Below are 27,453 nucleotides of genomic sequence, written 5' to 3'. Positions count from 1 at the left end.
GCGATGGTGTTAAAATCAAATAGTGTTGATTGACCTCAACCCACTCACATTTTCCCTTTTTCCTTTATTTTAATTTATTTTTGTCGGCCTGCTTCTCATCTTTTTGTCTGAGTTTTTTTGTTTGTTTCTGCCTGCCCCCCCTCCATTTGCACAGGCATTCTCTTATTAACATCACGATAGCATCACATCATTAGTGAAAGAAAGAGAGCTGAAGGGTTAGAGTAAGAGATGAATGTTAGATGGCGACCTGAGTGTCTGTGTTAAGAGGACTATCAAGCAGTGAAAAAGATGGCTAATCACTGAGGTCCTTACACCCACATGACTCAGTGATGCAACAGTTCAGAGACAGCTCAGGCGTAATCCCTATCCAAGAACAGAAAACTGACTTCTCTAGCTACTGTACATATTTCTTTACTTTGGTTCCTAGGTTACACTAAGCAGGTATCTGTGGGGCCAGAAGGCTTTAACTAATCTGACTCTTTACATTGTTGCTTGGTAACTTCTAATGAGAAAACAAGATTTGCTTTGTGGGATATAAACTTAGGTGACATCTAAGATTGTTGACTTCAAGTATGCTTGACTATTTTGTGTGTATGAGTGTGTTCTCTTTCTTATGTACTAAAAGCACGTAAAAGGCAGCACTCTTTCCTTCCCCATTTGCTTATTTAAGTATTTACTGGGTTGTTTGTTTTTGTTTGTTGTTTACATTTAAAAACAAAACAAGACAAAAAAAATCCAAAAAGGTCATGTCACACCACTCTGTTGTTGAGTTAAAAATCCCTTTACAATAATAGCTACATGATTAGAAACAAGGATAACAAGCAGACCATACACAAACAATCACACCCACAGAGAAGTGAAGTCCGTACAAGCTTTAATCCCATACGTGAGGATTTTTACAGTAACGACCATCTCCCTCATTACACTGTACTCAGTAATACACTATGCAGCAGATGACACAATAACATTTTGTTTATAATTATATATTATATACAAATAATGCATAAAGAAAACACAATGAAAAAAGGATAAGGCAAATAAATAAATAATAAAGAAAAGAAACAGCAATGGATATCTACAACAATGTATTCTGTACATATATAATTTGTGTTGGAACAAAAATATTACGCTAACAGATAAAGTATTAATGTTGGAGTTTACAGCTATCTGTAACATGTTCACTACCATACTTTGAAAAAAAAAGTAAACATTAAAAAACATGTCATTTCTTAAATAAATAGCAAGCAAAATTGTTTTAACACCTTACATTCTCACTACAATATAGTTTTTTTGAATATGTTTTTTTTTATTTTTGTTGTTTTGTTTTTTGTAATATGATGACAGTCATGATAGTTGTTAGAAGCTACATAAACAAATCAATAAATAACATGGGCTCTCAGGAAAGACAACTCCTGCAAAGTGTTGTTTACAGACAGAGATGAGCAAGATTGTAATCCCTGACAGGCTACTGGCCTCAGTTTCAACTTCATCTCCGCTGACTTTTTGAAACGCTACACTTCAAAGAGACCATCCTAACATTAGCTGCAAAGATAACAATGTAACATCACCGCACATAACACATCCTGACAGACAATTTCCCGCTAATTAAAGCCAGTACAAGAGGCAACTGACATAAGTCACAATATGAGAGAGAGAGAGAGAGAATTTTTGAGCAGTCTCTTTTACTTTGCCCCTTTCGCTGTCTTCCTCTCTTTTTCTATCCATGTCTTTACCTTCTGTTTTCGAGGTCACTAGTTGTAATTCTGTCATTCATTTTATCCCTTGTTCAGTGCCTGTACCCATGGCTTGTCAGATTGAAAATGGTACCTTCCGTAGGAAGGAATATGTGAGACATTTTGGTTTGTATTTTTATCTGCATTTTTGTTTTTCATTCCTTCTCTCTCATTGCCATCTCATAGGCAGGCAAATGAGGAGTACCAGGTCCTGGCAAACTCGTGGCGTTACTCATCGGCATTTTCCAACAAGCTCTTCTTCACAGTAGTGGACTACGATGAGGGGGCTGATGTTTTCCAACAGGTAATTAGTTAGTTATAGTATTACCAATCCCGAATGTGTTAACCCAAAGCTACTGCAAGTTTCACGTTGTCTCCCTCCTTCATAACTTTGCTTGCACATGAGACCCCTTTTTTTTTCTATCATTATGTGGGTTCCTCATCAGGACCCAACCCAAGACTTTAATGAAACATATTCACACAGTGAAAAACATGAATTGTGAAAAAAAAAATTCTTGACAAATATATTTCTGACTTCAAATTCCATCTCTGGTTTTCTCCACTACAATGCTAATGAATGGGTAGTTTCTTACACAGAAGATGATGATCAGCAGGCTTTATAAAAGAGGGCTTCATACTTTGATATTCATCCATATCAATTAATCATGCATAAAGTAGTCCAATACACTGCGAGTAAAGGAAGATGTTGAGAAGAACTGAGGATGAGTAGACATTACATGCCCGAGACCCTTAAAATGATGGTTTACTAATATAAGTTTAGTAAACAGAGATACACACTGTTGACTGTTTAGGACAAATAAACAAGAAAGGTAAGCACAGTAAACTATTCCCTGTGCAGTACTTTTTGAATGATACGTACGGCGAGCCTCTACAAAGTTGTGATTTATGGTGTCATGAGTTGCATACGAGTTGCATACAAAAAAAAAAAATGTTTGTGTCCCCCCCAATTCTGACATCGGATCTGCACCCCTGGTTGGCTTTTTATTTTTCGTGTTCATATGGCAAAACTAAAAGATTTAGAATATACAGTATATTTGACACCAATATCATACCGTCATAGACTGCTGACTTCTTCCTGCTACTTCCTGGGTACACGCTCCTAACTCCTCTTAACCGGCTACTAGATGCCACAAGTGATGAACGATTGCTTCACTATCAAAAGACTCAAAACAAGCCTTACCTCATCTGTTGAAGGACACGTTTTAGCCTTTGTCTCATCTTTAGATGTAGTCAATACTGTACCTGATATGTTATAATCCACTAAGGTTAGGCACAATACGAGATTTATAAATCCTTGTATTTGTTATCTTTGTCACCATCTTTTCTTCAGAGCTGTACAAGTAGCGAGAGAGTAGGAAGTAAGGAGTAATAAATGAATTTGCAAATACGGCTTCCCTCCCTCCCCTCCACCTTCCCACTCTGATCAGCTGATCAGCTAGTGTTGGCCAAAGACAGTTTGCTGCCACCTACAGTCTTTCACAACCTTTTTTCCTCAAATACCGTTGCTCTCCTCTCTTCAACTATTAATTCTCTCCTTCTTCTCTTCCTGCCTTTGTCCAATATAACCACTAGTGGATTTCCATGAGTTAGGGGTTGCCTCAGAACTTCAGCAGTAGTTCTGCAAATAACCTTACAGAAAACCTTCTAGTAAAAAGGCAAAAAGTACACAAACAAAAAGTTATACACACACACACACACACACACACACACACACACACACACACACACACACACACACACACACACACACACACACACACACACACACACACACACACACACACACACACACACAAACGCAATGGCACAAAACATTCAGCAAAGGCAGAAAGGCAAGCAAGGACTTTCTGTCCAGACAAGGACACATACACAAAGGGCAAGTACAAATATAAACAACATGAACAAAATGTTTATACACACTAAAATAGCACACAGGGTAATATGGACACGCACACGCACACGCACACGCACACGCACACGCACACACACACACACACCTATTTAGAAGGACAAACAAACATAAAATAAATTGGATGCTAAGAAAACAACATACGATACATACACCGCTTTCAAGTAGAGGCACTGGTGAGTCATGTACAGTATGTTTGATTGGTAACTGCTTTTATTCAATGCGCACATAAACAATTCACACCATTTTTTGTTTTTTGTTTCATTGTCTTTTGACTTTAGTGTAAGGGAAGTCCAACTGACAGGCTGCTAAGAAAGCACAAGTGGACACAAATTACAGGCTGGTCTACAGGAGGTTTTGACAGGGAGGCACAGTGTTTGTCTGTGTTTTGCCACTATGGATATACATACTTGTTATTGTATCATTGTACCTGTGAAACCAAACTGCAGACAATGTTTGAGCTCTCCCACAAACTACAGACAAAAATAAATGCTTAAAAAAATGATTGTCTTTGTACTGGTACCAAATCATTATTCACTTTAGAGATATTTTTGTAACTAACTTTGTTCCTCTCAGTTTTTGCTGGTTTGGCTTAATAAGTTGAAAAAAACCCACCATAAATTGGCTGCTGTCTGCAAGTACATTTATCTGAAACAAATACAAAATACAAAGTTACATTCCCAGTTGTCCTTTTTTATTCCACACTTTCTTATCTTAGAACTTTAAAAAGATGTGCATTTAGAAGTAACCAGAATTTGATTATTTTTCCTTTATCTTGATTCATTTTAGACCAATTAATGTGATGATGATAGCATTAAAACAAGCCCCTATGTGTTCCTTAAAATATTTCTTCTTTCCTTCCTACTTCCTATTTTGCTAGCCATTGTTTCTTTTTCCTTTATTGATCTAATTGTTAATTATTTCCCTTCAGCTTTCCTGCTACTTCATTCATACTTTTCTATTCTATCCACATCTGTTCTTGACATGAAAAAATAGTCTAGTGAATTTCTATTGAAAGTTAATTACATTTCATGTTAGTGTTGTGGCTTCTTAACAAATTCTAATTCTTTTGTCGGGATTGTGGTTTTGGACTCGCCTCAATTTCTTTTCAAACACTCACAGAAATCATTGATACATTACATCACATCATATTTATTTTAATCCAGACCTGCAGCGTACAAATATAATCTATCAACACAAACTTTATCTAGAAATCAGTAACTAAAACAGAGTAATGCATTTGTACAGAATAATATATTTATGCAAATATAGAATCATTGGAGATGTCCTCTATCCAATTATTAGCTTTGATGGCCAACATACACCCACTTACTGTCTTGTAATTAAGTCAGTACAAACAGAGAAACATATTACATGTTAGAAATACAATACCCAGATGTATTTTAATATATCTAATGATATTTTTTCTCAACACTCTTGTGCCAAGTCATTTATTATTAAGAATCTGCCAAATAAAGAGTCAGGAACCAATACTTATATTTTTCTGCAAAGCGCAGTTGCATAGCACCACTCTATAACCAGTCAGATATGAGTAGGATGTTTTTTAAACCTGAATAACTCTGCATAATAATAATAATAAACATAATAATAATAACAATAATTGTATAATATCTGAGAGAAGTGACATCCTGAGATGCTGTGGCTGGAATGTGTGGACAGGATTTGGACAGCCTCTCTTTATGAGTTCAAATGCAGTTTTGGGCCAACAGTAGTATAGAAGTGGTGCACCTGCAAAATGCCACCGATATAGGAGCATCTGAAGTTTTGCTCTGTGATGCCTGCTGTCAGTAAGGATATGTTGATTCAAACTGCTGGCATATTTTTACTTGTGTGCTACGTCAGAGATTACTTACTTACAAAGCTCTGTGTGTGTTGGGACTATGTTGGAATGCATATGGTGTCAACATTAATGTCACAACAGTCATATTATTTATTCATTGGAGTGTTTGCTGGTAGCTGAATGTTCTAACAAGTGATTAAAATGTAAATATGACTGTGGAAGGCAGGCCAAGAGATAATTCCATTATTCCAAGCACAAAGTAATAAAGATGTAATTTCTAGAATGAACCAGCTGTTCAATGCGTTGATTGACTTGATTGTAAACAAAAACTCGAAATTAAACTGAAATTCTTACATAAAGTCACGTATATGGATACATGGAGTGGAAGGTCAGGCGTTAGTTGTAGACATTTTTTCGTCATTCATCCCCAGACAGGTACGGTATGTTTAGAGCTAATATTTGCAGTCAAGAAACAAAAAAAAACTTTTACAAAATGTAGTATTTAGCCAATAAATGTTTGAGACGTACAGTATGATGCTAAGCAGTCAAGAGGTAAATCTACAATACAAGACCAACATCAATCTGTTGATGAAGATATTATGACTGATGGTGTATCTTTAACTTTGGATGATGTTTTCCTTAATATGTCAAGTCAGAAATGACATTAACTGGACATCCCCCCCCCCTCATTTTCTTTTTTCATTCTAGTTAAACATGAACAGCGCTCCAACCTTCATGCATTTCCCAGCTAAGGGAAAGCCCAAGAGAGCTGATACGTTTGACCTGCAAAGGATTGGCTTTGCTTCAGAGCAGCTGGCCAAGTGGATTGCAGACCGCACAGATGTTCAGGTACCACACACACACACACACACATACATGCACATTTGCAATAAACATACACATTTGCTAAATATGTACAGATGGTACATACAACCCCAATATAGTTCATGACAAAGTAGATCTCAACAATATTCCTGAAAATGTTCTCCAGAAAAAGGTTTAACCTAAAAGGAAAATGCAAGCAATTTTGAATTAAAAAGCATTAAATCAGTGCTAAAATCATACAACTAAATAAATCAGGCACCTTTTGTGAAGTAAAACTACAGGTAACTACATCGGATTTTGCTTGGAGGTGGTCAGTGAGTCGGTGGCGGTCTCATTTGTGTTGGTAGTCAGTAAGAGCTTTTGATTGACAGCTTATACTTCAGCCGTAAAGCAACCATACCGAGAATACACATCTAAGTCTGTCTGGAGTTCAATGCTGAATCGTTGGGGTACTCTTTTAACAAACTGATCCAAATAGGCAAACCCACAATGCAACAGGTTTGGTGTATGCAGGAAATATATAGTGTTGGTTAAATTTTCCCATGAATCAACACTGCAGCATACCCAAGAATATCCTGTGTCTAGCTTCGCAGCTGCTTGGCAAAAGTGAAGGGAGAGTCTATGGGATTAAGATGGAGCAGAGTGTCCTCGTCTCTGGCTGCTGCACACTCTGCTACGCTTATGTTACCAAATGTAGATACATATATTTATCAAGTAGCTTTTAATGGGACTTTAAATAAACTTGAACTGTAAATAAATGCTTCAGATCACGTTTTCACTCCTGAGATGCAAGCTTGCACAGAGCCAGCGCAGAAATATGAAGGGATTAAAATAAGAATGTATCTGTTGCATGAGTCATACAAGTGAAAAACGTGTCTGACGTGCTTGCTGTATGCACACAAAAATAGTTTTTGGGCAGATGCAATGTTGACCATGTCATAGAATCATGATGTTACACATACAGGTGGGTGTTAAAAGCAGGTTGTTCTTGCCTGTCAGCCAAGTACTAGTAGACTGCTAAAATCCTGTTGATTGATCTGGATTCAGAGAGCTGCTTTTCAGTTAAGGCAATGTGGAGCACTTAAACTAAGTGCTTGTTTTCAGGCCCTTCAATGTGACCTTGCCCGATTCGTTAAAGGAACATTTAAGTATTTTTTAACCCGGACCCTATTTCACCATTTCTCTGTAAGTGACAAATTAATAAAATTGGTCCAGTATTGAGTGCGAGCACTGCAGCCAGATGGTCTGCAAGGTGCAGTGTATCAGTGCATCTAAGTAGAGGTGTTATTATGATCCATTTGTAGCACAACTTGCCACAAGTTCTGCCTGTCTGCATCCAAAGGTAACATTAGTCTGTGAAAGCTACACTTCAGAATACTCTCCCTCTCAGAAGTTCCACTCAGTTGTCCTCCGGGAACATCCCGCAAAATAACAGAATTTATTTCAGGACGAGATATCTCCATTTTTCTGTAATACAGTCAGATACAGTCAGTTGAAAAAAACAACCAAGGATACATATTTTGTCGAAGCACAGGTCCCCTGTTTGCTTACATCGCTGCCCAGGCTGCAGCACTCTCGTTCAATACTGGATCAGTTTTTAAAAATAGTTGTTAGCATTAGTCATATACACAGACATACATGGGGAAATAGGGTCCAGACAAAACGCAAAATTCCAGTTTAAGAACAAAACAGAAAATAAAAAAAGATGATCGATAATTGACAAAGTGAGATGAAAACAATAGTGGGGTGGAGGCTCAAAAGAAATTGGTTAGAGAAGTCATTGTTAACATTTAGTGCCTATCGTGACAATAAAGATAAATGCGGGCTGTGAAGGATCTTGTACTGTTGTGAAAAGATATCAAGCATTAGCTCTTGCTTTACTGTTCTGTTTTGCATAATACCCAGCTTTACAGAGATACAACACTGAATGGTCATGTATTACGAAGACGTTCTTACTTACACAGCGTTGGAGCTAATAGTAGATGTTTAGATACAGACTAGTACAGAATGAAGAAGAGCCTTATAATAAATGTCTTCTCTCTCAATAACACTAGAAGCAGCAGATGTTGCATAAATTTTCATCTGTGATGTAATCAGTGTTGGTGTCTATTGGAACATTTAACCCTAGCATCTGTTAATAGCACACACAGCATGTTTTCAGTTTGGCTTTATTGCAACACACACTCACACATGCAGACATAAAGAGATACAGTGAGAAATATACAGATTTTTATATTTTGACCTGAACTGTGGTTGTTAAAGTTAATAAAAATTACGCAGAGCCATTCCATAGAGGAACAGTTTTGAGTTTTATTTATTATTTTATACCGTCTTAAAATGTTGTTCCCCATCATTTTTATTTAGTTGTGATAGTCTTTGCAGGGCTGGAGTGGGACACATTTTCATTCCGAGAGTTTCATGCCTAAGACCAGCTCACTTTGGTTCACAACCTATTGTGCTGGAGATATTCACTCACTGGTCACTTTATTAGGTACACCTGTTGAACAGCACATAACTAATCAACCAATCCATGGCTGCAACTCAATTCATTAAAGTATAAAGATGTGGTCAAGACAGTCTGCTGAAGTTCACACCAAGCTTCAGAATGGGGAAGAAAGGGGATTTAGGTGACTTAGTGTTTGAGTATTTCAGAAACTGTTGATTCACTGAGCTTTGTTCACCGCTGGGTTAACTTACTAACTCGGTTACTTCATTGACTTATTTACTGTATTTTCTTCTTATATATTTTTTTTACTACTACATGGTATTTCTGAAAATTTCTCTCTCTCTCTCTCTCTCTCTCTCTTTCTCTCTCTTTCTCTCTCCATCCTTCTAGATCCGTGTCTTCCGTCCTCCTAATTATTCAGGAACTATTGCTTTGGCTTTGTTAGTTTCATTGGTTGGAGGTCTGCTGTATCTGAGGAGGAATAACCTGGAATTCATATATAACAAGGCTGGATGGGCTATGGCTGCATTGGTATGATACACAAATACAAACAAAAATACAATGACAAACACACACACACACACACTAGGTGATGTAGGAATCTTTAACAATACTTTACTTTTTTGTTTCAGTCATAGTGAGTAATTTGTCATACTGTATGTTGAAAAGCTTAAATTTCACAGAAGGTTAAAGACAGTTATAAATCAGGATTCTTATGCTAGTATTTCCATGCTAATGATGTTTCATTCATGTCTCTGTCTCTCTCTCTCTTTTGATAGTGTGTTGTTTTTGCGATGACATCCGGTCAAATGTGGAATCACATCAGAGGTCCTCCCTACGCCCACAAAAACCCCCAGAATGGACAAGTGGTATGAGTCACATTTATTTTCCTGCCCATATGCCTGTCCATTCATGCCTTTCTTCACTCATTCTGTGGTTGCTCTCCTCCTTTCGTCGTTCTCGTTTTCTATCATTCTTCTCTTCTTTACAACCGGTATGTGTGTTTTTCAGCAAAAACCATATTGTAAGGGTTAGGATTAATCTGTTTTACAGTGTGGTGAGGCTTTATAAGTTCAGCTGTAGGGGCATTTGTAAGGCTGTTGGCCCAGAGTAAGAAGCACTCCCAACTGCCAACAGGTCAGCACTGGGACAGTGTATGTATTAATGGAAAGCTGGGAGCAGTCATTGTGTGTTAATATCACCTAAGAGATATGTCAGAGTCATCTTGGACCAAGCAGAGTTATTTCGTTCTTTCATTCTTTCTTTCTTCTCACCTCCTGTGTTTTATACAGTTTATTTGTTTTTCAGACAGTTAGCACTTATTACCAATATCTGTCTTAACACTCATACGCCCACATTTGCAGATATCATTTCGCTGGTCATCATTAAGTTTGTTCATTCAAGTGTAAAATTGAAATAACAAATTGAGGAAGAGAAGGGGATTGGATGAGTTAGAAAGGGTTAGGGAGATAGTAATAAAGGTTAAGAAATTTGCTTTAAAAAACATGGTTATGAGTCTACAATATTGTGTTGTCTGATATACCTGAGAGTTTGATTACACACACACACACACATACACACACACACCCTTCAACGGTAAGTGACGCAACTTGGGGTCACAGACCCCAAGTTGGAGGAAAAGTCAATTCTGCTCAAGCAGAGACTGAAAAGGATTGGTATTCCCTGTAGCCAACACTCCTAGAGAATACATGAAAACACACAACAAAGGGGAGTGCACAAACACACAAGAATAAAAGAACAGGGGGAAAAAAAGCATCATTACTTTCCTCTTGCCCCTTCATATCCTCTATTCCATACGGTATGCTTGCTCTCTCTTGTTCGTTGAGAAATGCACTCTATTTGTCAGGCTATGTTGGCTCTGTGTCATTTTTCACTATGTGTGACAACAAATAGGTTATACCCTCATCCTATGTCGCTCCCAACTTCTCCCAGCCTTCTCTCTTTGCCACCTACAGTACTTGCTTCTCATCCACTTTTGTTCTGCCAGGACAAGCATCTGTAGGCAGAGAAGAAAATATTGTTGTACACAGAAAATATGACTTCTCAAAGTTTTAGTCTGTAAGATTTTCATCTAGTTAATTGCCTGTTAAGCTACTATCTATCAAAGAGTGAGTTAAAACAATGGTGATTGAGCATATGACCCACTAATGAAATCGCTTGTATTTGCTGCATTGCCGAAAAATACGGTTTGAGTGTCTGGGGCGACGTTCCCGCACTAAAATCAATAAATAAAATAGATAAACAAATGATTCACGTTAAAAACCTTTGCTGATATACGCGATATACTTTCTTGAGAACAAAATGATGTATCAACGGTGAGTGGAAACTAAATCATCAACTCACTGAGGGCTGGATTTGAACTCACAACCCATTCATTTTCTCGTATTTAAAGCGCAGTTTATGATTGCCCGGAGCCGTTTATTGGGCACGAAGAAAGTCTATTAAATGCGTCTGTACGCAGCTCATAACCAGTCGTATCAATTATATGTACAGCAACAGGCTACATTACAAGCTTAGGTGTATCGCATCTTGGATTGGTTCCCTCACTGAGGCGAAAATTGGATCCATGCAATCCAGGCTGCCGAGCAGGGCAAAATGAAATTGCGTTCAAGGCAGCATGGATATACCCAGGCTAGGTGTCTGTGCCCACCAAATTCACTAAGGATGTGAAGGATGGTCGGGAGAGGAGGAGAGCACTCAGCAGCCCTTTTGAGCCCTAGAATGCATATAGTTGGTTATTCGCAGATGAGGTTGGTTTGTGGCATGTTTTAGAGGTTGAGCGATGTGGATTGGGTAGAGTAGGTGTGGGCACTAAAAACTCTGACCCGTGTCACATGTATACTTAAGCCCTGCATAATGTGTGGATTTTCTTTTCATCTACCCATGACAAACCTCACAGGCAGATCATGACGTGCACTTTATTCCCCAGATCACAATTATCCATAATATATCAATCAATAAAATACCTTATCAATCATTTGCCTATGATTTGTTTATCATTATTTCATGATGTACTAAAGGTTTATCGATCGGCACAGCCTTGAAAATGTTACTATAGTACTCACTATTCATTAACAAACATATAAATGTTTTGTTGATGATTAGGTCATATTAACTTAAGGCTTATAAAGGACTTATGACTGATCGTTATTATAAAGTGTTACTCTCTTTCTTTATCCAGACATTCCTGTAGTCATAATTACGCCATTTTCATTTGCCACTTGCGCCATTCTTAACTTCTACTTTCAATGTAGCCTTCTTCTCTCTGCTCATCGATGAATTATTTCTCCCTTTTTTCTTTTCTATTGTTTCCCTTTCTTCTCTATTCTCTTCCTTCGTTCCTCATACAATGCTATAGTCTTCATAAGAATGAAATGCAGTCAGCTAGTTTGAAACATCCTTACCTGCCACTTCTGTCCTATCTTTCTCTCTTGTTCTTAGCTTTGTATGAGCTGACCTGAGTGATGAGAGCAGCATTAAAGCTTTTGACATAGTGAATTGTTGAAACAGCATTTTAGATAAAGACAGAAAATAATTCCCTAACTGTGAGGAGCAATAGCCATAGGCATCTGATTGTGATGCAAATGTGAACAGGTCATAAAAGATTTATTACTGAGCATGCAGAAAACAAATTATACTAGTTAGGAGCAGAACTGCTGAAGAGCTGGCCGAAGGCCGAACAGTATGCCATGGTCTCTCCAGAAAGTTAAGGTTTTATAGTCGGGATTTTAGCACACTGCCAAGGCAGCTTCTGAAAAAAACGTGTAAGAAACATTGCATGCTGCATTCTTATTGAAAGGGGATTTGGTATCTTAAGGTGCTATGGTTTGTTTACTCAGTAACAGTTGATGAGTTTGTAAACTGTTGTTTTTTCGGTTTGATTTCACATAGAAGAAAATCCAAGCTAACCAAAATGCATCACTATCAACTATGTGAGAAGGATCGCTCTGCTTATTGGTCGGATGTTTCTAGGGTGGGAGCAAGGAAGTTAAACACAGGAAGAAGGTAGGGCGGCAGGATTAATTGTTAAAAGATTGCAATCTCGATTAAATTCTATTCAATTCCATTTTATTTTATTCATAGTGCCAAATCATAACAAAGGTTATCCCAAGACACTTTACATATAGAGTAGGTTAAGACCATACTATGAAATATTTATGATTTACAGGTACCCAACAATTCCCTCATTAGCAACAACAACAATATTGTGCACACAATGGCAAGTAAAACCTTCCCTTTAACAGGCAGGAACATCGAACAGACCCAACTCTATGGAGGACGGTCATCTGCTTTGACCAACTGGGCAGGAAGAAAAGGAAAGAGAAGAGTTAGATCGACATAGAGAGAAAAAGACAGACAGACACAAAGACAGATAGTCCAAGAGATGTAAGCAACAACAAAAGTAACAGTAACTATAATAATATCTATAGAAATGTGAATATGACTTATGTGTTATGGCAGTTAATATATTGATATTAATATATTGATATATTAGAATAGTAGAAAAAACTACAGCTAGGTGATAGAATATGGTAATGATAATAATTCTGGTGGTGAATATGATCAATGATGAGTAGTGGTAATAACAGCTTTGATATAATGAGATATATTACTGTTGATGTTTTTATGGCTACACATTTTATAATTATAAAACTAAGGATAGTATATATGAGTAATAGTAATAATAGCAGCAGGAAGCATCATGCAAAACCACAGCAGCAGTCACCACCATGATCAGTAGAGACCTGCGAGACGACAAAGCACAAACAACTCTGGGGAAGAAGTTGGATTAATAACATGCATTAATGGGACATAATTGATACAGATTAGGAGGAGAGGATAGAAGCTCAGAGTATCAGCAACGTTATTATCCCCTGGCAGACTAGGCCTATAGCACCATGATTAAGGGCTAGTAAGCCCTAGCTATAAGCTTTATCAAAGAGGAAAGTTTACTTTTAAATATGGGGACAGTGTCTGCCTCCATAACAACAGTTGGGGGTTGATTCCACAGATGCATTTTAACTGTGGTTTACAGATCGCTCATCGAATCTATCATTACATTCTATATCTCCTCCTGGTATGGTTACCTCTCCATTAAACACAAAACAAAACTCTTGTGTATTGTCAAAGAGGCCAGCAAGATCATTGGTTCACCACAAACACCGATCCCTGAACTGTACCACTGCTTTGTGATCAGGAGAGCCACCCTGATCACAGAGGACTACTCTCACCCCCTCCATCACTCCTCCCAACTACTCCCATCAGGTAGACGCTTCAAAGTCCCTCTGGCCCGTAAAAACATCTACAAAACAATCCTTCATTCCAAATGCAATAGCCGCTCTGAACAAAATGAAATAAGAAACCGGACTGTACATATATTCTTTTCTTTTTTTCGGCTACTATTTACTGTTTCAGTTTAACATTTCCTTCATGTCCGTACTTGTGTTTTAGTTGTGTTTTAAATATGTGTTGTGTTTTATTGTTTGGGCATTGTCAAAGACAAATTTCACCGCTTGGGGCAGACAATAAAGCTTTCTATTCTATGCTATTCTATTCTAAAACAATGCCGCAAAATCGATGCAACACAATACATCAGCCACTGACATCTGTGAATGTCATCTTATTTGGCAATAGGCCGATCGTAGTCAAAAAGGCAAATATCGATACTGATGTCCAGCTGATAAATCAGTGCATCGCTCTGCCAAACTATTGAGGGCTGACTCTATTATGCTATTACCTCCTGTAAAGCCCCCTACAGGCCTAATCTTCTAGGCCTCTGCCTAACCCTAATCATTTCTCTTTAACAGCAGTAGCGTCATTGATAACCCCGGTGACTTATATGCTTTAACCTAACCACATTTTCTTCAGCTTCATGGCCGAATTGCTATTTTGTAGCCACTCAACCAGAATAACTGCAGAGATAGCGTCATTAGATATTGTGTAAATGGCCCTCATCTCTCTTATTTCCTCGCTCCCTTCGGACCTTTTTCACGTTGATCCTCCATCTTAGGCTCTTTTTAAATCCCTCTTTTTCTTTCCGTTCTCTGACACTGAATAGCTTGAACTAGGCAGATGATATTGAAAAGATAGCTGACTTATCTTTCCTGTTCTACTTCCCTCGTCTTTTCCTGTTACTTCCTCTCCCCTCCTGCTCTAATCTCCACCTCCCCTCTCTCTCCCTCTCTCCCCCAGACAGTGTAATTCCTTTAAAATGATGACCGAGCGAGTCCAGGTAGACTATATTGAAAGGATTTGTCAACTGACGAATGGCACGACCCAGTAGATGAAATTGTAGCGAGCGACTCACTGTGCTGCCAAGAAAATACTGCTAGCTCACTTTTGCTTTCACACACACACACACACACACACACACACACACACACACACACACACACACACACACACACACACACACACACACACACACACACACACACACACACACACACACACACACACACACACACACACACACACACACAATGGGACATAGACATGGTTGTGCTTTAACAAATGCATACAAAGACCCACATGCCCAAGTCCACATACAGGTACTACTACGAACATGCACATACAATTTAGTAAAACTCACACATCGTATGACCCACTCAAAATACTACAAACACATGTCACATACACAAAAAAGAGAACAATTTCAAAAGTGACATACACAGCTGAACAGCTTTTGAGCTGTGTGAGAAAGGAGGAGAGGAACGAAAGAGGAAAAACAGTGAAAGAAAGTAAAGTTTAGTTTTCTTGTTTAGTTTGGTACTGAAAAATTCATAATTTTAAAGGGCATGTGTGTGCATGTGAAACAGACACACCTGTGTGCCTTGTGTGTGAGTATTAGACACTGAGGGGGAGGGGCGTCACAAAATGTCAATTGGAAATAAGAGGGCTGCTCACACTACTTGCTGTTACTGGCCAAGCCTACATCCAGTAACATTCCTGTTCACCTCAAAATAAAAGGGAAACAGAGAATCCATGTAGGGGGCAAGGTCTCTGCACGTACAGACACATCCACACATGTTTAGTGGGTCATAGGAGATAATTGAGAGCGATTACTTCTGTATTACTTTCACACATATTCTTTTTGAAGGATAATACTACATATTTCAACTTTAGCAGACTGTCCTAGCCTGGAGGGAAGGGTGTCTATGGCTGAAGTGCTTTAAAAATGTACAACCATTTGCTTCCCACTGTTTTGTTCGTTAGTATTTACCATGACCAACCACTTCCTTATTTCCACACTAGTGGCTGATGATATTTCCAGCTGATTTCACATGATTGGTTGCTAGCTTTTGGCAGCTGTTGGAAGCAGCCCTCTGTACATCAATGCTAACCTTTAATGTTTTAAAGAATCACAGCTGTTACATGTTTCGGCCTGCGTGCGTGCGTGCGTGCGTGCGTGCGTGCGTGCGTGCGTGCGTGCGTGGAGCCGATATGGAGAAGATTGAACAGTGTAGTGAAGCTGTGAAATAAATGGTCCTTTTCAGACCAGTATTCATTGACCATCCCTCTCTTTCTTCTCACTTAGACGCTCACACCTACGGAGCCACACAGCCACACACAATATTATTGTAACCTTTGTTTGTAGCAGAAAACTGTAATTAAGAAAAATAAATAAACACTTCCTCTCCGGGATCCATCACCTTATCGTGGTGGAGCTGTGGGCTGTGTTGTCTGGAGTCTAGTGCTCCTGGTAGGGTCTCCCATGGCAGAGTGGTCCCAGGTGAGGGTCCGGACTAAGAATGGTTCACAAAGACTCTATGGACAAACAAGGAAAAGAGACCCTGCCCGGAGGAAGCCCGGGGCCCCTGTCTGGAGCCAGGCCCAGACAGAGGGCTCGCCGGCGAGCGCCTGGTGGCAGGTTTTGCCACGGAGCCTGGCCGAGCACAGCCCGAAAAAGTGACGTGGCACCCCCCTCCTCTCCATCCTCCGCGTTGTTGGAGTTCACCCCGGTGGACAAGAGGGTCCCCTCCGTACGACTGCGGGTGGAAGGGGCGAAAACTCTGACTGTTGTTTGTGCATATGCACTGAACAGCAGTTCAGAGTATTCGGCCTTCTTGGAGACCCTGAATGGAGTCCTGCACGGGGCTCCAGTAGGGGAGTCCATAGTTCTGCTTGGAGACTTCTACAGCCCACGTGGGCAATGATGGAGACACCTGGAGAGGCGTGATTGGGAGGAACGGCCTCCCTGATCTAAATCCGAGCGGTCGTCTGTTATTAGACTTCTGTGCTAGTCACGGATTGTCTATAACTAACACCATGTTCGAACAGAAGGATGCTCATAAGTTTACGTGGTACCAGAGCACCCTAGGCCAAAGGTCGATGATCGATTTTGTGATCGTATCATCTGACCTGAGGCCGTATGTTTTGGACACTCGAATGAAGAGAGGGGCAGAGCTGTCAACTGACGCCTCCCTAGGGAGGTGTTCCAGGCACGTCCAGCTGGGAGGAGGCCTGGGGGAAGACCCAGGACTAGGAATGCCTCGGGATTCCCCAGTTAGAGCTGGTTAATGTGGCCTGGGAAAGGGAAGTTTGGGGTCCCCTGCTCAAGCTGCTGCCCCCTGGACCCGACCCCGGATAAGCGGTTGAAGATGAGATGAAATAAACACATATGTTCAGGAGACAAAGAAAGAAAGGGAAAGCAGATTGGTGTACGAAAAAAAGATCGAAGAAAATTAGTTACGAAAGTATCAAATCAAAGTTAAAATGTACTTGAATGTGCCTTAATCTCTTGTCAGGCCTTGACACACCAGAAAACTCATCCATGTGAATATTTAGATCAATAACTCAGGCTAGTGCTAGTCAGTCACAACTGTCCTTCGAGCTTCTATCTACTTTCTCTGTATTGAGCCTTTTAATCCCCATTGCATAATTTTACACATTGTACATCATTCCATTCAACATACAGTTACTAAAGAGGGAGAAAAAATATCTTGGATATCTGACTGTTATTTATCTCAGTTGCAAATTGGTGAATGCATATGTTCATTTACTTTATTTAAAAGTTATATTTGACTCCTGTCTCCTAATTGTCAGCCACTGAGAGTGTTTATTGGAACATTTCAGGGTCAACTGCCTTGCTCAGAGGCAAATCAGCAGTGGTAATAAGAGCGTGGCATTTTTTTTTATTTCCTTGTCCCTTGCTCAAATTTATTTGAGCAGCCTGTGGATGGAGCCAGCACTTCTCTTAGTCACAAGTATGTGTGTGCTCCCTATTTTTCTACTTTACAGCTAACTGCCACCAGATCCGTCATATATCCCTGAAAAACGAACACAAATAAAACCTAATTTTACTGATTGGCACGTTCTAAAAAAAAAAAAAAGATTTGAAATGGCTTTAATTGACTCTTGAGTAATTAAACTGAACTCTCCATGGAGTGTGTAAACATTGAACTGCAGTGAGTAGATAATGAGGTTTTAAAGCATCACCTGCATCCCTAAAATAGAAATATGTGTTTGTTTGTTGGGTTCAGTGAACCTGCTCATGGTCCCTCTGCTGTACTGGGTTTTTGTTGTGTTACGATGCCCCCCCCCCCCCCCCCCCCATTAAATCTAACGATCTAAAGAAATAATTAGATTTATCTTACCCAGAGTACCTTGCTAGTTCACTTCCTAGATCTCCTATTATTATACCCATTCGCAACAATGCACCCAGTCATACTTTCCCTTTGTTTATATGAATGAAGCAGATATTTCCACTCCACCTCTCTTCCTCTCTGTTACTTACTCTTTCTCCTCTCTGTTCTTTCTGCTTTGTTGACTTTTCATTTATCCCTCTTCCTGTCTGAGTGCCTCTGACCTTTACCAAACAAAACACACACACACAAACACAAATTTGTACACACTATACACACACATACATTACACGGGATGGAAAAGGATGAATATAGCTATTTGTAAAGGTTATATGGCCCACAGCTATTAACAGTCAACACTGGTTTGGTTTTAGAGAGAGAATGGTCAAGTCAAGAGAAGGAGGGACAAGGTATGTTCACTGTTCATAAACCTTGTGTAATCACTCAGCTCAGTGATACTCCAGTATGACAATTTATTGCCTTTCAATGAAAGCGTATTGTGATGAAATAATATATTGTGATACACATACATTGCTCAATTCATAATAACAAACACATACTAACTCAAATATATTAGAAAATCTGATGTGAAATCTGATGTTTTGAGATAATATAATTTGACGATTGTGGTTTTGTTTTTTCATCACACATTGCACTACCACACATTTCAATGTGATTAACAAACTGGAGTCCAGCTGGCAACCTCACAGAAACAAGCTTCTTCAGCTCAGGACTGTGTTCTTTCTGCATAATAAGGGAGAGAATAATGAGCAAAGGTCCTCTTGGATTGAGTTGCGAGTAGGGTTTTCCAGCAGCTGTGTGTAGGAATTAAGTAATTCATTAATTAAAAATAGTAAACATATTTAGTATAGCTGAAAAAATGATTTTGTTAATTTTGCACTGAAGTCCTAGAGTATACAAAAATAGGTATTTACCATGTGGTTATTTCATATAGAATATTTTTTAATGGAATTAGCTGAAAGATATTTTGATCATATCACCCAACCCGACACTGGAGATAGAAATTCTTATTTTGCTCACTGTTTTTTTTCTCCACAAAATAAAGATTTTTGTTGAAGTGCCTTGGTTATTTAAAAAAGAATGCTAGTACAGCAGTTGTATAGTCACAGCGGCTATCAAATTATGAACAATAAAAATAACAATATTTCAGAATAAATCAAGTATTTATAATTTGTTCTCTAATGTTGATCTCCACTGTACATCAGTGTTTCAATTTCTGGTTGATTGGAAGTATTACATTTGAATTGGGACTTATGTTCCTGTCATGTATGTTTTCTTTCATATGTAAGACACTAGGATGGGACACATTAGGGGAAATCATAGACAGCAACTTGTCAAAGACTATTCTCAATCTAATTTTGGTACAATAATAAACATGTGAGATACCTATGGCTTGTATGCATGTGTATATATAAATGCATATTATATCCCTGCATTGTTGCGGACACCTAATTTGCTTCAAAGTCTGACAAATGGGATGTTTCATGCAGTTCTTCTATAAACAAGGCTTTTTAAGGTCAACGTATTCAAATGAGTGCATGAACACAGACACATGCAGTGCAATTCACATCTTTGTTCTTTTATTGGAAAGAATGTAAACACAGATATTCCTGAGATCTTGATCTTTCTACTAATGAAAACATACTATAGTAAATTATCCTCAGGGGAGGTGTTTGGTAAAGGTCTAAACATAGCTCTGAGTTTGAACGATGATATTTCGATTTTTGATTGAGCTAACCTTTTACCATTTATTTTCTTAAGACCCTCAGGAGGAATAATCTTATCACTGAGTTCATATTTTGCATAGACATTTCTTTGTGTTAAAATTAGGCAGTGCATTTTAAATGTGATTATACTCAAGGTTGGGATGATTAAAAATGTGTATAGAAAATTAATTGTTTTGATAATTACCTTAGACAACCTACAATAAACACATTTTTAAGAAAATGTGTTGGGTTTTTTTGCCTCGGCATGCAGAGTGGTTTTATTAATTATGCAGACAAATTCACATCATAATAATTAATGGTAGCTAAAGGGGACATGGGACAGGGGAAAAACTTCAGTGTCTGTGTGCATTTAGGTATCTGGAGTGCCAACCAACCCATAAGATTCAAGATTCAAGAAGCTTTATTTATCCCGAGGGAAGTTATTGTGCAACAGTTTCAATACACAAGTGGGAAAGGATCAGAGTGACAATAAGCTAACATAAATCAAATAAAAATAAAGCTAACATAAATTAAGTCAAACAATAACTAAATGTTACAGAGTGCAACAGACATTGTGGTTAAACGTAGGTATATACAATATACAACAATACGCACAGTGCAGTTTAGCAGCAAATTGAAATAAGATAAGTACAAACTAAATAAGTGAGTGATAAGGAGCGATAAGTGATAACAGTGTTAAAAATGTATCAGCATTTCTTACAGAACTAAGTTACAGTACAACTAAATAAAGTGATGTAGTGATGATATAAAGTGACAAAAGTGACATTTTCTCAGGACACAGTGTCTCCACTGTTCCTTACCTGACCAGGGGGAGATGAATTATACAGTTTGATGGCCACCGGAAGAAAAGACTTACTCCGGCGTTCAGTGTTACACCGGGGGAGAATGAGTCTTTGACTGAAGGTGCTTCTGCTGGAGGTCAACAGCTGGTGGAGAGGGTGAGTGTTGTTGTCCAGGATGCTGTCCAGTTTAGACAGCATCCTCCTCTCAGACACCACCACCAAAGAGTCCAGCTGGACCCCCAGGACGGAGCCAGCCTTCCTGATGATCTTACTGATGCTCTTGGCGTCTGCTGCCTTCAGTCTGCTGCCCCAGCACACAACAGCAAAGAATATGGCACTGGCTACCACCGACTGGTAGAACATCCTCAGCATGGTGTTACATATATTGAATGACAGGAGCCTCCTCAGGAAATAGAGACGACTCTGGCCCTTCTTGAAGCCTCAGTGTTCTTGGACCAGTCCAGTTTGTTATCCAGGTATACTCCAAGGTATTTGTATTCCTGGACAACATTCACAGTCACGCCGTTGATGGAGATGGGTGTGGGGGCAGATTTACTCCTGCGGAAATCCACCACTAGCTCCTTAGTCTTGGTGGGGTTTAGAATCAGTTGATTAGCTGCACACCAGTCGACGAAGGAGTCCACAACGCCCCTGTACTCCTCCTCCTTCCCCTCACTGACACAGCCAACAATTGCAGAATCGTCAGCAAACTTCTGCAGGTGGCAGGACTCAGAGAGGAGCTGAAAGTCTGAGGTGTACAGGGTGAACAGAAAGGGTGAAAGAACAGTTCCCTTTGGAGCTCCAGTGCTGCTGACCTCTGACATACTGTGGTCGACCCGCCAAGTAATCCGTAATCTGTAATCCAGGAAACCAGGGGAGGGTCCACCTGCATCGCCGTCAGCTTTCTTCCGAGCAGATCAGGCCGGATGGTATTGAACGCAGTCCATGAACAAGATTCTCACAGTGATTCCCGGTTTGTCCAGATGGGCGCAGGCACAGTGGAGCAGGAAGATGATAGCGTCCTCCACACCTAGTCTCGGCTGGTAGGCAAACTGTACAGGGTCCATTGATGAGCTGACCAGGGGCCGAAGACGTGACAGGACCAGCCTCTCCAGGGACTTCATCAGGTGCGACGTCAGCGCCACCGGTCTGTAGTCTTCGGAGGTGCTGGGACCAGGCAGGATGTGTTCCACAGCACAGGGACCTTCTCAAGACTCAGGCTGAGGTTGAAGATATACTGCAGGACTCCACTCAGCTGGGACGCACATGCTTTGAGGACCCTCGGGCTGACACCGTCAGGACCTGCTGCCTTGCCTGGGCGGAGTCTGCACAGGTCCTTCCACACCTGCTCTGCAGTGAAGGTCTGTCTGCTGTGTGCATTGGTGGGGATGGAGAGAGGTGATGGCGGGGGGGAGGGGACAGGTAGGGCAAAGTCAGGAAGGAATTGAGGGGGAGGGGGGGGTTTCAGCAGGGCTGGAGGTTTGGAGGTGGATGGTTTCTGGAGGAGCCGTGGGGGGGTGGTCCAGAGCCCTTTCATCAAATTTGTTGAAGAACAGATTCAGCTTGTTGGCACGTTCAGTCACTGACGTCACTTGTGTGCACCGTGTTTGCAGTCGGAGGAAACAACCAGTACGATCATGTGTGAAAACTCCCTCGGCAGATAGTATGGCCGCAGACTCATGGCAAGCAGCTCAATGTCTGGGCTGCACACACGCTCCTTTACAGTAACGTGACCAGGATGACACAACTTGTTGTTAATAAGAATAGCAAGTCCCCCACCTTTCCTCTTGCAACTCTCACAGTGACTCCTGTCCGCCCGAACAGTCTGAAGGCCGTCCCCAGTTACGTTAGAGTCCAGGGTGTCCTCGTGGAGCCACGTCTCTGTGAAACACAGCACACTGCTCACACGATACCTCCACTGAGTCCTCACCAGGCCCGCCAGCTCGTCCATCTTATTAGCCAGCGACCTTACGTTCCCCATGGTGATGGAAGGGAGAGATGGTTTATATCTCCTCTTCTTTTCCCGGTGTTTTCGTCAAGCCTTACATCCCCTGTACTTTCTCCTCAGTTCTATGGGGATTTCAGGCCTCTCCCGCATCAGCGCCGTTGAAATAAGACAACCCAGTTGTTGTTTTTTTTTAGTGGGCCGCTTGAATCAGTATATATGTCATTCAACAAGCCATTCAGATTCAGATGAACCTGAAAATATGTCCCTTTTGATATTGGTTTCTTTTCTTAAGATATGTTCACTTACATTTGCATATGTATTGAGTGGAGTATCCCTTTAGTAATACTGTGAAAGAGAAGGAATATTTCTCATTGAGGTGAAATTTGTCTCAGTCGTTTGTGTGGCAGCATTTTCGACAGACACCAACAGAGAAGCAGACAAGACACGGATAGTATGTAAGCCCTGCAAGAAGATAGTGCCATGAGGCCACAAGCTATAGGTATAGTAGGTATATTGTTAGCATGTAAGCGGCCATCTAACATGACAAACCTGATTCCTCCCTATGAGACGAGTTGGGAGAACTTTTGGTCTCAACCATCTGCCGTCAGCTCCTGAGCAGAGTGACAGCTGCTGGATAACATGCCTTCACCATCTGACTGGACTGACAGAAATTTACTAAACCAAAATAGTTTTCATGTCAGCCCCATGGGAAGAAAAAAAGAAATCAACACTTTGACTTTATGTCCCCTCCTAGTGAGTGAAGCAGTGGACACACACAGACTGAGATAATCAGTCAGCAACAAAGAAAAAATGACTGAAATGAATTTTAGGTATATACTGTATTCACGTTGTACACATTCCAATACATTGTTGAGTAATCTAACTTTGACCATAACATCCCCAACTATAAAAGGGAATTTTTTTTTCAGTCTGATTATTTCCCATATACATCATTCCATGTTGTTTAAAGACAAACAGACTTGATGTTTCAAGCTCATTAACTGACATGAGTCTTATCCATCAGATTAATTGGAGCACATTAAAGTTGTACCAGATAGCTCCACAGCATGATCCTGTCTAAGTTTACGAAGGTGATCCACAGTGGGACTATCTCAAAGGGGGAAAAAGTATGTGTCAGCATGCTGTGCATTAAAGATACATAAAAAACAGTGACAAGTAACAGCATCTAATAGTTATGTTACAGCTGATATGCTGCTGATATTATATTTTTTCTTACTGTCTGCATATCCCAAGAAAAGACCAAAACAATGAAATGCTACTACTAACAAGTATTGCCTGTGTATCCAAATCCTAATTCCCATCCCGTAATCTCATTGTTGTCCAGAGGTTATTAGAAACACATCAGTTAACCAAATACTATCAGTCACAATTCCCCATTAAGAATGAGCGTGGTCACTGTTTTATTTTGAGTAGATCCGACATACATTGTCCTGCTGCCAAAAACACTCATAGGTTCATAGAAGACACGGTTCAGTTCATACCCCGTTTGGTGCAAATTTCAAAGAAAAAAGCAAATGCATAAGGATAAGGATTTCTTTTCATTTATTTTGGACAGTAGTGCAGGGGTGAGTTAGCAGTTTATCCGCTGGCAACTTTGGTAAACTTTCAATTCAACTTAAGCTTCATTGATGTTGTAGCTAACCATAAAATCTTGTGTTGGGTCTTGCAGCTGCAGCATTTAATTTGCGTACGCCATAGTGTAACTGACTAATCATCTTGTTGTGTTTACCACAGCAACATGTTGCTTACAGTGTACAGCTAAAGGTTTCCGTTCAGAACGCGAAGTTCCAAACTCTGATTTCACATCACATGCATCGACCTACATTAAATGTGTTCTGCATTTGGTAGGTTGGTAGTCTCCAGCATCAACAGTATTTACTATTGTTTAAGAAACATTTGCTAAAAACTTAAGTGCCCAGCTGTGTTGTGTAATTGCTGTCATTTAAATAATATATATATATTATTATTAGACTATACACTCACCAGGCACTTTTATTAAGTACTTCATACCACTATCTAAAACAGCAGATACAACATTTCTTACAGATTTACATTTAATATATGTATTCCTGTAGTCATTTCAAATAAATGTTATGAAGTAGTGAGAATATTTAGATGGCTTTTATTAGGTTCTTGCCCATGCCTTTGTCAGGGGGTCAGACATTGGATGCTAGACAACCTCTAATGAAAGTTGGTGCGATTCAAAAATTTACAGTCAATTCCACCACGTACGTACAGGTGGGAGATGTATGTTTGACCTTTTTATTCTTAGACGATGCTGTTTTCTTGATGATCAGTGAATTCAGTGTACTCTTCTGATTCTGCAGCTAAACCTCACATTGAAGGGTTAGTGTTCTCTTGCCTTATGTTGTAAACAAGTAAATAGTGGTAAGTCGGTGGCAGAAGCATTGCAAGACATGTTATATAAGGGTGTTAATATATTTATTTGTCTCAGTCCATTCCAATTTAAATATATGTAAAACAGGTCATAGAGAGAGGGAGCGAGAGAGTGCAAGAGAGAGAGCGAGCGAGCGCGCGCTGTGGCTGCTTTTACTTCTAGACCACCATGATGTCTTATGCCATTCTAATGAACACACACGCACACACACTTCCCTTCACACAGACAATTTCTCCCTAAACAGTCTCATTCATAAATACGCATTTACTTACTGGTTTTCAGTATACACAGCTGCATACACCGAAACACACACACTCTCAGGCTAATGAATGGGACGCCTGCATTCTAATCCATCAGATTAATTGGAAGTGCCTGGCCATGGATTGAGGAATTTTTCATCCCCTAAACACTGCTCTTGCTCATAGCCTCTATCTACAGTTTCTGTTTATGTTGAGGAGGCAACATGCTGAGAGCAGTGTCTTGAAGAATAGTATTAAGTAATATTTGTTTAGCTTTAGTAATGAAAGAAACATGCAATGCTTGGATATGGATGCAGTTGTATATCATTAATCTTTGTTTTGTCCAAGATTTTCGGAGTTATATGTTTCATTCTCCGTTTTTTCTCCCACCAGTTTCTTTGACCGGCTTCATCTACTTGTAGTGTTCTTGATTTAGCAATCATTACCCAGAGTGACTATTCAACAATATCATGAAAGGGGGACTGAGCTAGTCTCAATCAATTAATATTTGCATATGGGTTTGTTAGTTGTCCTTTTGTAACATGGCACAGCTGTGCCATTTCCTCAAAGTACCTTTCATTGCCCTGTATTAACACTTATCTCCTGTATATTTATTGGACATTAAACATATAAGCCCTTTACCCCTTATTTGGTCTGGGATAAATTCAGAGATAAATTCACATGATTCCAGTGAGAGTCAGGGTGTTTAAGACATCTAAACATCTCATCTCGAGCACAGTTCCTGTACTTGGTTTCAAAAATATTGACATTTGTTTTCTACAAAATCTCCAATAAGTGCATTTGTGTGCATTTGCATGCGTGTGATGCCATAAATCAGTAGTTTAGTAGCCTGGAAATCCAGACCCACATCTATCCACATGTAGTGTCTAGCGACAAGGGCGGCTCCAAAGAATGCATTAAAAAATACTGCATGAAATTGGATAGCAGTACTACCCAGTACGACCTTTTAGAGCAATGAACAAATTGACGTATCTAGCTGAAATCGAAGGTGCATCGCTGTTGTCATCGGTTACGCCCGCCCATAATAGATAGAATGATTTGATTAGTGAATTGGGATTTTCAGACATAGTTAATGAGCTCCAGCTGCTGAGGAAATTAAAATTTGCTTGCGGTGTGTCTGGATTTCCAGGGTAGTAGATAAGTACAATATAGGCAAAGTAAAGTAGCACTTGCTAGATCTATACAAATTCAATACCTTTATGAACCTTTGTAGTTCCCTACACCTTGTGTAGGTTTATAGAGGATAAGTGATTCAGCTGTGGTTATTGTGTCAAACTGTTTTAATGTTTCACAGTGATATGATATATTGCAGAGCCTTTGTGCTGTATTTGAGTGCGCTGGATGTGCCTTATAAACAGGTAACTGAGTGAATGTGTAGGCGTAGATGAAGGTAGGAAAGGCTCTTATTTTAAAATTATTGCTGGACCAGAGTGTAAAGGTGGACCTGCAAAATGACTGCCAAGTTAAATTTTTATATATTTCAACAGACAAGACACAACTTCCAAAGTGCTTCACTACAATGCTGATTAATTAGCGCCCAAATTACTCCACTACAGTCCATGTGCATGCTTGTCCATTATTGTAATGGTGTACGGGCAAGCTAAAACATAATATGTTTCGTGTTTCTCCACATTAATTTTCGGTAATATCTGAACCAGCAAGTGTCCAACACTTGTGCTAATGTTATGCATTTAACATAGCAGAATACACAATAATCATGACACAACTAAGTTGATGTTGTGATTAGTAATGCAAAAAGCAATATCTCACAGACTTACAATTAAATTGCAATTCAACCTAAACAAACTATTTCCCATGGTTGTAAAGCACCCTTAGTTTCAGTCAATAAAGAAAACACTTTGTTCGAAAACTCTACTTAATGCAGAACAACAGGTTTGTGCACGAGACAAAAGGATCTGTTTCAGCCTTGAGTCTTTGTTGTCTTTGTGCCTGCTT

General features: G+C 39.6%; 1 protein-coding gene across 1 annotated transcript in view; it reads left to right on the top strand.

The window, feature by feature from the left end:
• The window catches only part of tusc3 (tumor suppressor candidate 3), a 93,733-nt gene that overhangs the window by 41,268 nt on the left and 25,012 nt on the right, over positions 1 to 27,453 (top strand). Inside the window, exons 3-6 of the mRNA XM_083925028.1 lie at positions 1,920 to 2,037; positions 6,173 to 6,313; positions 9,126 to 9,266; positions 9,515 to 9,604. Coding sequence (XP_083781154.1) covers positions 1,920 to 2,037; positions 6,173 to 6,313; positions 9,126 to 9,266; positions 9,515 to 9,604 — 490 coding nt within the window. The remainder of the gene's footprint in view (positions 1 to 1,919; positions 2,038 to 6,172; positions 6,314 to 9,125; positions 9,267 to 9,514; positions 9,605 to 27,453) is intronic.

Source organism: Echiichthys vipera (assembly GCF_963691815.1).
Source record: "Echiichthys vipera genome assembly, chromosome: 2".
In the NCBI taxonomy this organism is placed as follows: domain Eukaryota; kingdom Metazoa; phylum Chordata; class Actinopteri; order Perciformes; family Trachinidae; genus Echiichthys; species Echiichthys vipera.
Note: the sequence above shows the minus strand (reverse complement) of the source record. Positions and strands in the feature narration are given on the sequence as shown.